Source organism: Mustela nivalis, assembly GCF_964662115.1.
Source record: "Mustela nivalis genome assembly, contig: HAP1_SCAFFOLD_2736, whole genome shotgun sequence".
Lineage (NCBI taxonomy): Eukaryota > Metazoa > Chordata > Mammalia > Carnivora > Mustelidae > Mustela > Mustela nivalis.
The window spans coordinates 25,721-37,363 of record NW_028133929.1 but is presented as its reverse complement, the minus strand read 5'-3'; the positions used below and the strand labels follow the sequence as shown (position 1 = coordinate 37,363).

The 11,643-nt window shown below is 36.8% G+C and overlaps 1 protein-coding gene across 1 annotated transcript in view; it reads right to left on the bottom strand.

The window, feature by feature from the left end:
- Positions 1 to 6,965: 6,965 nt before the first annotated feature.
- Positions 6,966 to 11,643, bottom strand: part of NDUFB3 (NADH:ubiquinone oxidoreductase subunit B3) — a 9,304-nt gene continuing 4,626 nt past the window's right edge. The window contains exons 2-3 of the mRNA XM_082751239.1: positions 9,536 to 9,677; positions 6,966 to 7,251 (exon numbers count right to left, since the gene is read on the bottom strand). Coding sequence (XP_082607365.1) covers positions 7,095 to 7,251; positions 9,536 to 9,675 — 297 coding nt within the window. The 5' untranslated portion in view covers positions 9,676 to 9,677 and the 3' untranslated portion in view covers positions 6,966 to 7,094. The remainder of the gene's footprint in view (positions 7,252 to 9,535; positions 9,678 to 11,643) is intronic.

Sequence of the window (11,643 nt, the reverse complement as noted above, 5' to 3'; positions counted from 1 at the left end):
AACTCTAGGGATTTTGAAGATCACCAGGATTATATCAAATTTTGAAGCTCATGTTGCCAACCGAATGAGAGCCATCATGAAATAACATTCAATTTTTGTTGTAAACTACCTGGGTTTTATGTAATAAGCTATACATGGAAAAATACTTTAAAAATTGGTGAATTTTTTGAATGCTATTTTTTTTTAAAGATTTTATTTATTTATTTGACAGAGAGATCACAGGTAGGCAGAGAGGCAGGCAGAGAGGAGGAAGCAGACTCCCCACAGAGCAGAGAGCCCGATGTGGGGCTCGATCCCAGGACCCTGGGATCATGACCTGAGCTGAAGGCAGAGGCTTTACCCACTGAGCCACCCAGGCACCCCTGAATGCTATTTTTTAATCACATTAAACGCCAATCTTTGTCTTAACATTTTATGCATAATATGTCAATATTATCATCTGTGTACTTTAAAAATACACAAATGTAGAAGTTAAAGTTAAGGCAAAGATCAGGGGCGCCTGGGTGGCTCAGTTGGTTAAGTGTCTGCCTTAGGCTCAGGGTCATGATCCCAGGGTCCTGGGATCGAGACTCACTTCAGGCTCCCTGCTCAGCTGGGAATCTGCTTCTCTCTCTGCCCCTCTCCCTGGCTCGTTCTCTGTCTGAAATAAATAATTTTTTTTAAATAAAAGATTAAGCATTTAAAAATATGTGCTTATCACGATAACTATGTTATCATTAGTTAATATATCAGATCAGAGTACTCCTCATGTTTCAAGTTTTTACTTAAATTTTAGTTAGTTAACATATAGTGCAATATTAGTTTCAGGAGTAGCATTTAGTGATTCATTACTTACATACAACACCCAGTGCTCATTATGACAAGTGCCCTCCCTAACACCCATCACCCATTTAGCTCATCCCCCTGCGTCTCCCCTCCACAACCCTCATTTTGTTGTCTATGGTTAAGAGTCTCTTCTACTCTGCCTTCTTTCCTCTCCCTCTCTCTTTTTTTCTTTCAGATCGATGTACTCTAGGGCAAGGTACATTGTACTGATAGTGGGTCCAAGTCCATATTTCAGTCTTCTTGCCTTTTTTTTTTTTTTTTGGTTGGCTGTTTTCATGATTAGATCACTGTATTTACCTAGTAATGTTGCTGACAAGAGTTCATAGCTCTGTCACTTTCTTCTAGTCTCTTGTTTTTGCATTATCGGTATTAGCTTCAATCAGCACTTTCTTTGTAAAAATCTTTCTAAGCCACTTATCTACTTCATGAAGATTAGTTGAGGTAAAACTAGTAGATAGTAAATTCCACAAACCAAGCACATACAACGTACAGTCTGTAGCAAGTGAAAAGTTCCTTTATTCTCTCCTTTGGAGAGTAGAGCTCCTGCTTTCCCTTCAAGATACCCTATTTACTATAAATTCTACGTGACCACTTGGAATCCACCAAATAAGGGAAAATCTCACTGTCAATTTGTACAATAAACTTCAGCAAAATTGAATTTATTTTTATTAAACATGAAAAAAATATATATGTAAGTTTAAATATTTTCTCTTCTCTCCCTGAGTTGTATGCATCCCATTTGGGGGGCCATCATGTTAGAAAATGAGTCTATTCTCTGATAACCAAATTTTTAAAGGAAGAATGGTAAGTATTACCAGAAACAGGGAAGAGAAGAATGAAGGGTGGGACTCAAATTATTTTTCCTAGAATACTTCTCTCTACCCCCTAATTAAGTGGGCCTTGCCAATGTTTTATGTCTCTGTGAAGCTAAACAAATTTACTTTAATATGCAGACTGCACATTTCCTTTAAAACCCAGTATAAAGCATATTCCTTTGGGGGTGCCTGGGTGACTCAGTTAGTTAAGAGTCTGACTCTTGATTCCCGCTCTGGTCATAATCTCAGGGTCATGAGATTGAGCCTGGCCTCAGGCTCCGCACCAGTGCTGGAGTCTGCCAGAGATTCTCTCCCTCTCCTCCTGCCCCTCCCCCATTCACATGCGCTCTCCCTCTAAAATTAAAAACATAAACAAACAAAAAAGGAAAGCATCTTCCTTTCCACAGTATCATTAAAATCTACATTTGACTGAAGCAGCAAGTGGGTACTGTAAATGCACCCTATGGCTGTAAATAGACACTGAAGAATAAGTTCTGCTCGTCTCTTCTGCTTCCATCGTGCCGATATGCTGCAACCCCTTCTTTCCCTTTTTTGTTTTCTTCTAATTTGTTTCTTCTATCATATTGGCCATTCACGTGTATAAATACTAATTGTTCCCATGTTTTTGTCTTTATGCACATTTTCTATACCACCTCGTCCCCTGATGTCCTCTATGTTACTTTCTTTTCCTCTCATGTTTTTAAAAAATGTCTGAATCTTTTTCAGTAGGTGTATCAAAATAGTTTTGTTCAAAGTACAGAAAGACTATGAAATTACTGTAAAATTAGATAGTTTTGACATAAGATCTAAAAGAATAATTTTATGGCATCTTATAGTACTTACTACATACAACATGTTAGGTAACTGAATATGGTGGTTACTATGGAGTCAGATCTGGATTGAAAATCTAACTCTGGAATTTACTAGCTGTGCCATCTTAAGATTTGTTTACCAAGGACATGCCCTACATACAAAATGGGGCTAATAATATTTTTACATGTAATCATCTAAAGTGTTTATTTATGAGGCTAGCAAACACATAATTAACATTATTTCCAATTGTGCTTCGGTCATACATTTTAAGAATGAATATTACATTTAACTAGCTCCAATCCAAGTGATGGCAAGAGCTAAGACGACAGTGGTTTGTATTCTCTGCAGCTCCCAAGGAATTCAGGCAATCGTTTTCAAATAAAGAAAATATAAGGAAAAACTTTACTCCTTGCTTCCAGAAAAAAATTATGATGGATAAGAAATACTCTAAAATAGAAGAGAAAAATAATTGTTATTCTCTGTTATGAACATGTCAAGCACTGCACTTTCTTTTTTCACCTAACCCAACAAATGAATTTACTTATGGGTATTCAGAACATCTACTGTTTTTAATTTAATGTTTTAACTAAGTTCTATACCTAATATGGGGCTTAAACTCATGACTCTGAGATCAAGAGTCACACTCTGCTGACTGAGTCAGTCAGGCATCCTGGGTTATCTACTTCTTGAGTGAGCGTTGGTAGTTTTTGTCTTTCTAAGGCCATTGTCAATTTCATCAAAATTTATTCACATAAAGTTGTTTGCAAAATGCTTTTATTGTTTTAATGTCTCTAGAATCTATAGTAATGTCCCTACTTTCATTACTAATCTATATTTTTTTTATCAGTTTGGGTAGAGTTTAAGTCTTATTAGTTGCATCCCACACATTTTGGTATTTGCGTTTTCATTTTATTCAGTTAAGAATTTCTAAATTCCTGAGATGCCTGGGCGGCTCAGTCAGTTAAGCGTCTGCCTTAGGCTCAGGTCATAATCCTAGGGTTCTGGGGGTCAGTCCCACATGGGGCTTCCTGCATAGCTGGGAGCCTGCTTCTCCCTTTTCCCTCCCTCTCCACTCTTGCACCCTTGCTCTCTTTCTCTCAAATCAATTAAAAAAAAAAAAAGATCTTAAAAAAAAAAAAAGGAAAAAAAGGAATTTCTAGTTTCCCTCACCCTCTTTTTTGAGCAAGGGGTATTATAAGTGTGCCATCCAATTTCCAAATATGGATGGACTTTTCAGATACTTTTAGCTTCATTTCTTTGTGATCTGAGAATATGTTCTGTGTAACTTCAGTCCTCCTAATTATATTGTTTTATGGCCCAGAATATCATCTGTTGTGATAAATGGTCCATGTACCCTTGAAAAGAATGAATGTTCCGTTTTGGAGCAGAATGGTCTATAAATATTTTATCAAGCTATAGTGTTATTCAGGTTTTTTATAGGCTAGATAATCTTCTACTTTTTCTATCAATTTCTGAGAAAGGAGTGTTGAAACCATCAACTTAATTGTGGATTTGCCTATTTCTCCCTTTAGTTCTATTTGTTTCATATAATTTAAAGCTCTGTGCAACTTCAGGAACCCTTTCTATCTTTTACTTCAAAACCCCTGTTTGTTGTCATACTTTATTGTAATGGCCTGGTTTCAGATCACTAATAAACAAATCTGGACATATTTATAAAAAAATAAAGCTCTGTGCATATACATTTCTGATTTTTATGTCTTAATGGACTGAATCCTCCATTATTGAGAATAGTCTTTATTCTGAAATTTATTTTGTCAATATTCTTTTTGTAAAAAGATATTTATTTGAGAGAGAGAGTGGGAGAGACCTTGAGATGGGAGCAGCAGACTCCCCATGGAGCTGGGGGCCCGGTGTGGAACTCGATCCTGGGACTCCAGGATCATGACCTGAGCAGAAGGCAGTTACTTAACCAACTGAGCCACCCAGGTGCCCTATTTTGTCAATATTCTTTTCACTACTGTTTGCACAGTGTATTTTTTCTATTACCCTATGTTTTAAAGGAGTTTTCATGTAAACAGCTTATAGTTGGGTCTCACTTTTTTGCGTAAGCTGAACATTTGTTTTAATTGAAAGATTTTAGAGTTTCACTTTGACCATTCTATATTTAATGTAATTACTCATATGATCAAATTTAAATCTAGCATCTTGCATTTGTATTTTCATATCGTTCTTTATCACCTGTTAAACACTTTCCTTATCATTTGCAGTCTTTTTTATTATTCCATTTTACCACAGCTCATTTACACTCTTAGGAATTCTTGTCTCATGTATTTAGCGATTTCTCAAGTCTATGTTTACAAAGAAATTTATAAAGAAAAAAAATCACTCTAGAGTTTTGTATTAACTTGTTATTCAAGCAATAATATTACCACTTCAAGAAGTTGAGTTTAGGGGCGCCTGGGTGGCTCAGTGGGTTGAGGCCTCTGCCTTCGGCTCGGGTCGTGATCCCGGGTCCTGGGATCGAGCCCCGCATCGGGCTCTCTGCTCAGCGGGGAGCCTGCTTCCCTTCCTCTCTCTCTGCCTGCCTCTCTGCCTACTTGTGATCTCTGTCTGTCAAATAAATAAATAAAATCTTAAAAAAAAAAAGAATTTAAGTTTATGCTTCAACTTAACTTATAAACTAATTAATCAAAATTTAAAAATCTGGGGCAACTAGGTGGCTCTGTCAGTTAAGTCTTCAGCTCAGGTAATAATATCAGGGTCCTGGGATAGGATCCCACACTGGGCTCTCTGCTCAGCAGGGATCCTGCTTCTCCCTCCCTCTCTGCCCTTCCCCCCGCGTGTCCTCACACACTCACTCTCTCTAGTAAATAAATACTAAAAATATATTTTTTTAAAGTTTTATTTATTTGATAGAGAGATCACAAGCAGGCAGAGAGGCAGACAGAGAGAGGGGGAAGCAGGCTCCCCACTGAGTAGAGAGCCTGATGCCCGCAGATCCCAGGACCCTGAGATCATGACCTGAGCCAAACGCAGAGGCTTAACCCACTGAGCCACCCAGGCGCCCCCCAAAAATCTTTTTTTAAAAAATTTAAAAATTCAATGTGGGAAGAATGTGTAGTTTGTTATTAGAGATATAGAAAAAAATGGCAAACTTCTCAAATCATTGGGATAATGAGGACTTTAATGTAAGAGTAGATAATATCACAATAAAGACAAATGAACACGATATAGGATATGTCAGTCAGAACTGGGCAGCAAGTGTTTTACAGCATAATCTAAAGGACTTGCAGAGGACGGTTAAAAACAGCAAGGCTAATTCCCATTTAAAATTCAGAGATCAGGGGTGCCTGGGTGGCTCAGTGGGTTAAGCCGCTGCCTTCGGCTCAGGTCATGATCTCAGGGTCCTGGGATCGAGTCCCACATTGGACTTTCTGCTCAGCAGGGAGCCTGCTTCCTCCTCTCTCTCTCTGCCTGCCTCCCTGCCTACTTGTGATCTCTCTGTCAAATAAATAAATAAAATCTTTAAAAAAAAAATTCAGAGTTCATCCATGTTCATAGTGGCATTATTCACAACAGTTAAAATGTGGAAGCAAACCAAGTGGTCACCAATGGATGAATGGAAAGACAAAATGTAGTATATACATACAATGGAATACTATTCAGATTTAATAAGAAATTCTGGCCATGCTACAGTATGGATGAAATTTGAGGATATTGGGATAAGTAAAATAAGCCAGTCACAAAGAGATAAATACTGTAGGATTCTATTTATATTTGAGGTACTTTTGAGTAGTCAAAATCAGAGAAAAAAAGTATAATGGTGGCTGCCAAGGGCTGGGAGAAGGGGTAATGAGGACTTATTGTTCAATGGCATAGACTTTCGGTTTTATTTCTATTTTTAAATTTTATTTATTTATTTATTTTTAAAGATTTTATTTATTTATTTGACAGGCAGAGATCACAAGTAGGCAGAGAGGCAGGCAGAGAGAGAAGGGTAGAAGCAGGCTCCCCACTGAGCAGAGAGCCCGATGTGGGGCTCGATCCCAGGACCCTGATCCCAGGACCCTGGGATCATGATCTGAGCTGAAGGCAGAGGCTTTAACCCACTGAGCCACCCAGGTGCCCCGGACTTTCAGTTTTAAAAGGTAAAAAGATTTATGGGGATGAATGGTAGTGATTGTTGCACATTTGAATGTATTTAGTACCACAGACTGCACACTTAAAAACAGTTAAGATGACAAACTTTACCACACTAAAAAAAATCTTGAAAAAGCAACAAACAAAATCTTTTTGAACATACCCACTTGTTCAAATATATGCTGGCTTTCTGCCAAATGCAGAATGCACTACCGCTGGTACTCAGTCTCCCCACATATTTCAAACCAAATCTTATACGGCTTAACACATTTTAAAAAAAGTAATCCCCACAGCTAACATGGGGCTTGAACCCATGACCCCACGATCAAAAGTCTCATGCTCTGCCAACTGAGCCAGCCATGTGCCCTGAGACTTTTTTTTTTTAAAGAATGACAAAAACAGACTAGCACATTGTATTCTTACTTTATTAAATCTTATTTGTATTTTTTAAGGGGAAAACACACAGAGTAGGCTACAGTGAAGAAAGCTTATTTTTATAAGAGAGTTAAGAAGCCTTTAAGATACTTCCAGGTACTATCTTCAGTGATGCTTCTTTTCTTTATTCTGGGACTCCAGGTAATATTCAGCCCCTACAGCTACCACAAATGCTGCAAATCCCCATTTGAATCCTTTTAATATTGCACCAACAAAGGAAACATTGTGTGCAAAGCCACCCATGTATCTCCAAGCTTCATTGCTAGAGGGAAAAAAAAGGGAAAAATTATAATCACATAAAAATTACATACATTCACTAAAACAGATTTAATTTTCATCTTTCTAATAGACTTAAATGTAACCTTATATAAGATAATCTAAGTGGATCATAGTACGAATTTTTCTGTGACATAAGATAATTAGGTCTATATGCCCACATTCCACACATAAACAGAAGAAAAAGACTTGATGGTTTCACAGTCATTAATACCTAAGATTTTACAGAATTCCTAAATGCAAGACTCACTTCAGGCTACTCATGAGAGGTTGGCTGTGTGACTTTGCCTGTACCAGTCATTACAATAACATTTAAAGAGGAAGTTAGAAACTTGGGTATTAAACCTTGCTCTGTCACTTACATTCACAACTTTTTGGGTAGTCAAATTACTTAACCTGTCAGGGCTTGCTTCCTCTTTTACTCAATGGTGATTACTATCTACTTTATAGTGTTGTTATAAAGATTCAACAGGGTAATCTATGATATATTTTGGCAGAAGAAGAGTATGTAACACTTAATATTACTATTCTTCCAGAGAATCAAGGGCTTTTCCCTGTCATAGCTGCCTGAGCTTTAGAAGACTTCTTAATAAAAAAAAAAGAGGACTGACTTTCTGCTCTGGCAATCATTCTTCTGAGTATCCTGAACAGAGAAGTAAATAGAATTCAGAGAGCTGTAGTAAAAAAAAAAGTCTACTCTCACAGGTAGGGATAAATGAGTGGAAAAAATTATGTTATATGGACCCCCCCCCCCCACTTAACTCTAAAAATCTGACTTACTAGAAAATATGAGAGTTAAATCTAATTCGATACCAAAAGCAAAGACATTAGAAGAAAACTACAGGGTAATATCCTTCATGAACACAGATATAAATAGAATTTTAGAAAATTGATTCTAGCAACATATAAAAGGATAATATATTATGATGAAGGGTTTCCCTTAGGAATGCAAGACAAAAAAAAAAAAAAAGGAATGCAAGATTGGTTTGATATTTTATTTTATTTTATTTTTATTTTTATTTTTTATTTTTTTTTTAAAAATTTTATTTATTTATCAGAGAGAGAGGGGGAGAGAGCGAGCATAGGCAGACAGAATGGCAGGCAGAGGCAGAGGGAGAAGCAGGCTCCCTGCTGAGCAAGGAGCCCGATGTGGGACTCGATCCCAGGACACTGGGATCATGACCTGAGCCGAAGGCAGCTGCTTAACCAACTGAGCCACCCAGGAGCCCCTGGTTTGATATTTTAAAATCAGTAAGAGTAATTCATCATATTAACAGAATGAAAAAACTGTGAGCATCTCAATAGATGCAGAAAGAGCATTTAAAAAAATTCAACACTCAAGAGAAACTCCAAAACACCCTACAACGAATATACTTAGTGGTAAAGACTGAATGCTTTCCCCCATTTAGGAACAAGGCAAGGGCTCCTGGCTGGATGGATCAGTTGATAGAGCATGTGACTTTTGATTTCAGGGTCCCACACTGGAAGCAGAGATTACTTGAAGAGATAAATTGAAAAAAAAAAAAAAAAAAGGAACAAGGCATGGATGTCAGCTAATGCTTTTATCCAATATTATACTAGTAGTATATAGTACTAGTAGCCAGTGTAATAATGCAAGAAAGAAAAAGTTTATGAATTGAAAAGGAAGAACACTGATTTTAGACAAAATGATCATCTATTAAGGAAACTCTAAGAAATTTATAAAAAAAAATTGGCTAGAACAAAAATGTGAATTTACCCAAGTAACAAGATACAAAGTAGATGTATAGAGCTCCACTGTATTTTCACATATTAGCAGAGAAAATTGGCAATTTAACACTACCATTTACAATAGCATAAAATATGGAATAATTCGGGATAAATTTAATAAAATAGATTGGTTTTTTAAAGCAATAAAACACTACTGAGAAAATTCAACAGAATCTGAACTGTCCATAGACTGGAAGGGTCAATATTGTTAAGACGTGAATTGTTTCAAGTTTTTATTTAAATTCCAGTTAGTTAACATACAGTGCAATATTAGTTTCAGGTATACAATATAATTGATTTAACTTGTTAAGACATCAATTATCCTCAGTTCGGCTCTGAGTTAATGTGATTTTTAATTGAAATTCAAGCAGCTTTTTTATAGAAACTGAAAAGCTTGTTTTAACATTCAAATGTAAGTACAAAAAACCTAGAATAGCTAAAACAATTAAAAAAAAAAAAAAAGGAACACAGATACTGATCCTTTAGAATAAATTCTATCTAAATTATTTAATTATTCTTACCGGCCCCATGGGTCCCTTAGCCCTCGTGCAGCCAGCCTCTCCTGGACAGTTTCTAATGGCGTCCCTTCTATCTTCCATTGTCTGTAATCTGGAAGTTCCAGTTTACTATGGCCATGTTCATGCCCATGTCCGTGGGCCATGTCTAAAGGATAAGATTAACACAAAAGAAAACTATGCCAATCATAGATATTAAATACCCAAATACTGTTGATGTTTTAAAAGGAGAGCCAATAAATACTTGAAAATTCTGAGTTAACAGGTTTTATAAAACAGTATCCTATCACATAACTAGTGTATATTCACAGAGAATATAAATATACAAAATATAAAAAAGAAAAAAAAATCAATGATCCTACCACTTGGGACACCTGGATGGCTCGGTTGGTTAAACATCTGCCTTTGGCTCAGGTCATGATCCCAGTGTCCAGGAATCGAGTCCCACATCGGGCTCCCTGCTCAGTAGGGAGCCTGCTTCTCCCTCTACCCGCCTCTCCCCCTGCTTGTGTTCTGTCTCTTTCTGACAAATAAATAAAATCTTTAAAAAAAATAATCCCACCACTCAGAGATAACCATTTACTGTTTTGTTCCTTTCTTCATTGTAAGGAGAGCTAATATTTATTGTGCCCTATGTGCCAGGTGCACCAGAGTGCTTTAACATGTATTAAATCAATTACTCCTAAAACAACTCTTTGAACTTAAATTACAGTTATTATCACCATTTTACACATGAAGACAATGAAGCTCCAACAAGGTAAGGAACTTTTTGAAGGTAACAAAAACAGTAAATGGTACAATTGATTTTGAACTTCGTAGTTTGGTTTCAGAGCCCTTGCTCCTAAGTTCTTTTCTTCCCAAAGATTCTATTTATTTATTTATTTGGCACTGAGAAAGACAGAAAGCAATCACAAGCAAGGGAAGGAGCAGGTAGAGGCAGAGAGAGAAGCAGACTCCCCAATAAGCAGGGAGCCGAATGTGGGGCTCCATCCCAGGACCATGAGATCATGACCCAAGCCTGAGGCAGATGCGTAACCAACTGAGCCACCCAGGCACACCTGCTCCTAACTTCTAAGCAATATGGTTTCCTTCGCTTTAGTCCTTTCACAATGTGTAAATATGCATAATGAAAATGTACATACTATTTTGTTGCCTGCATTGTTCAGAAGATTCTTTTAAAATGCAGTGTTACTGTGTTTAAATATCTATGATCACGAAAACTTTTTCTGTAAAGAACCAGATAGTAAATATCCTGGGCTTTGTGGACCAAGAGGTAAAATCAAGGATATCTTGTAGGTAGTTATATAACAAGAGGAAAAAACTTTACTGATAAATTCAAGATATAATAACAAGTGACTACAATTTTTTTGTAATATAGGTCAGATGAAACAAATGAAATTCCTTTTTCTGGGGATAACATTTTGCTTAACTGGGGCTCAAAGTTAGGGTTCTTTAGTCAGCAAATTCATTCCAAATGTTCATCTGTAAAAACCATTCTTAGCTCATGGGCAGTATAAAAACAGACAATATGCTGGATTTGGCCAGCAGGCTATGGTTTGCTGACTCCTGAACTGTATCAACAGAGACCTTAGGACCCCTAAGGCTCTTTAAATAAAATATGCCTGTAATGGTTACAATAAAGACTTCTGTTTTATTAAGTGTTATTTTTTAAAGTTTATTTATTCATAATCTCTACATCCAACACGGGGCTTGAACTCACAACCCAGGGATCAGTAGTTACATGCTCTACCGACTGAGCCAGCCAGGCACCCCACTAGTGTTATAGTGCACTACAGTGCATAGATAATATAAAAATAAACTTCAGTTCAGTCCTGAGTTAAATTGCTATGAATTTCAAATTAAGGAGGTATGAATTAATACCCTTTTTGTATAAGGTTAGCAGTAGCAAGTCTATAATCACTGCTCTCCAGAAATAAAACCAAACCAAATAATTATTACCATTATGCCTGCATTTATAACTCTGAGCAGGCCCAATAATAGGACAGGGCTCTTACACTGCATTTTAGAAGACAGAGGTAATTATTAGACAATGTATACTAAAGATATATCATGCGAAATGTTCATTCCATTAAACAATAGTCCCCAGAATATTG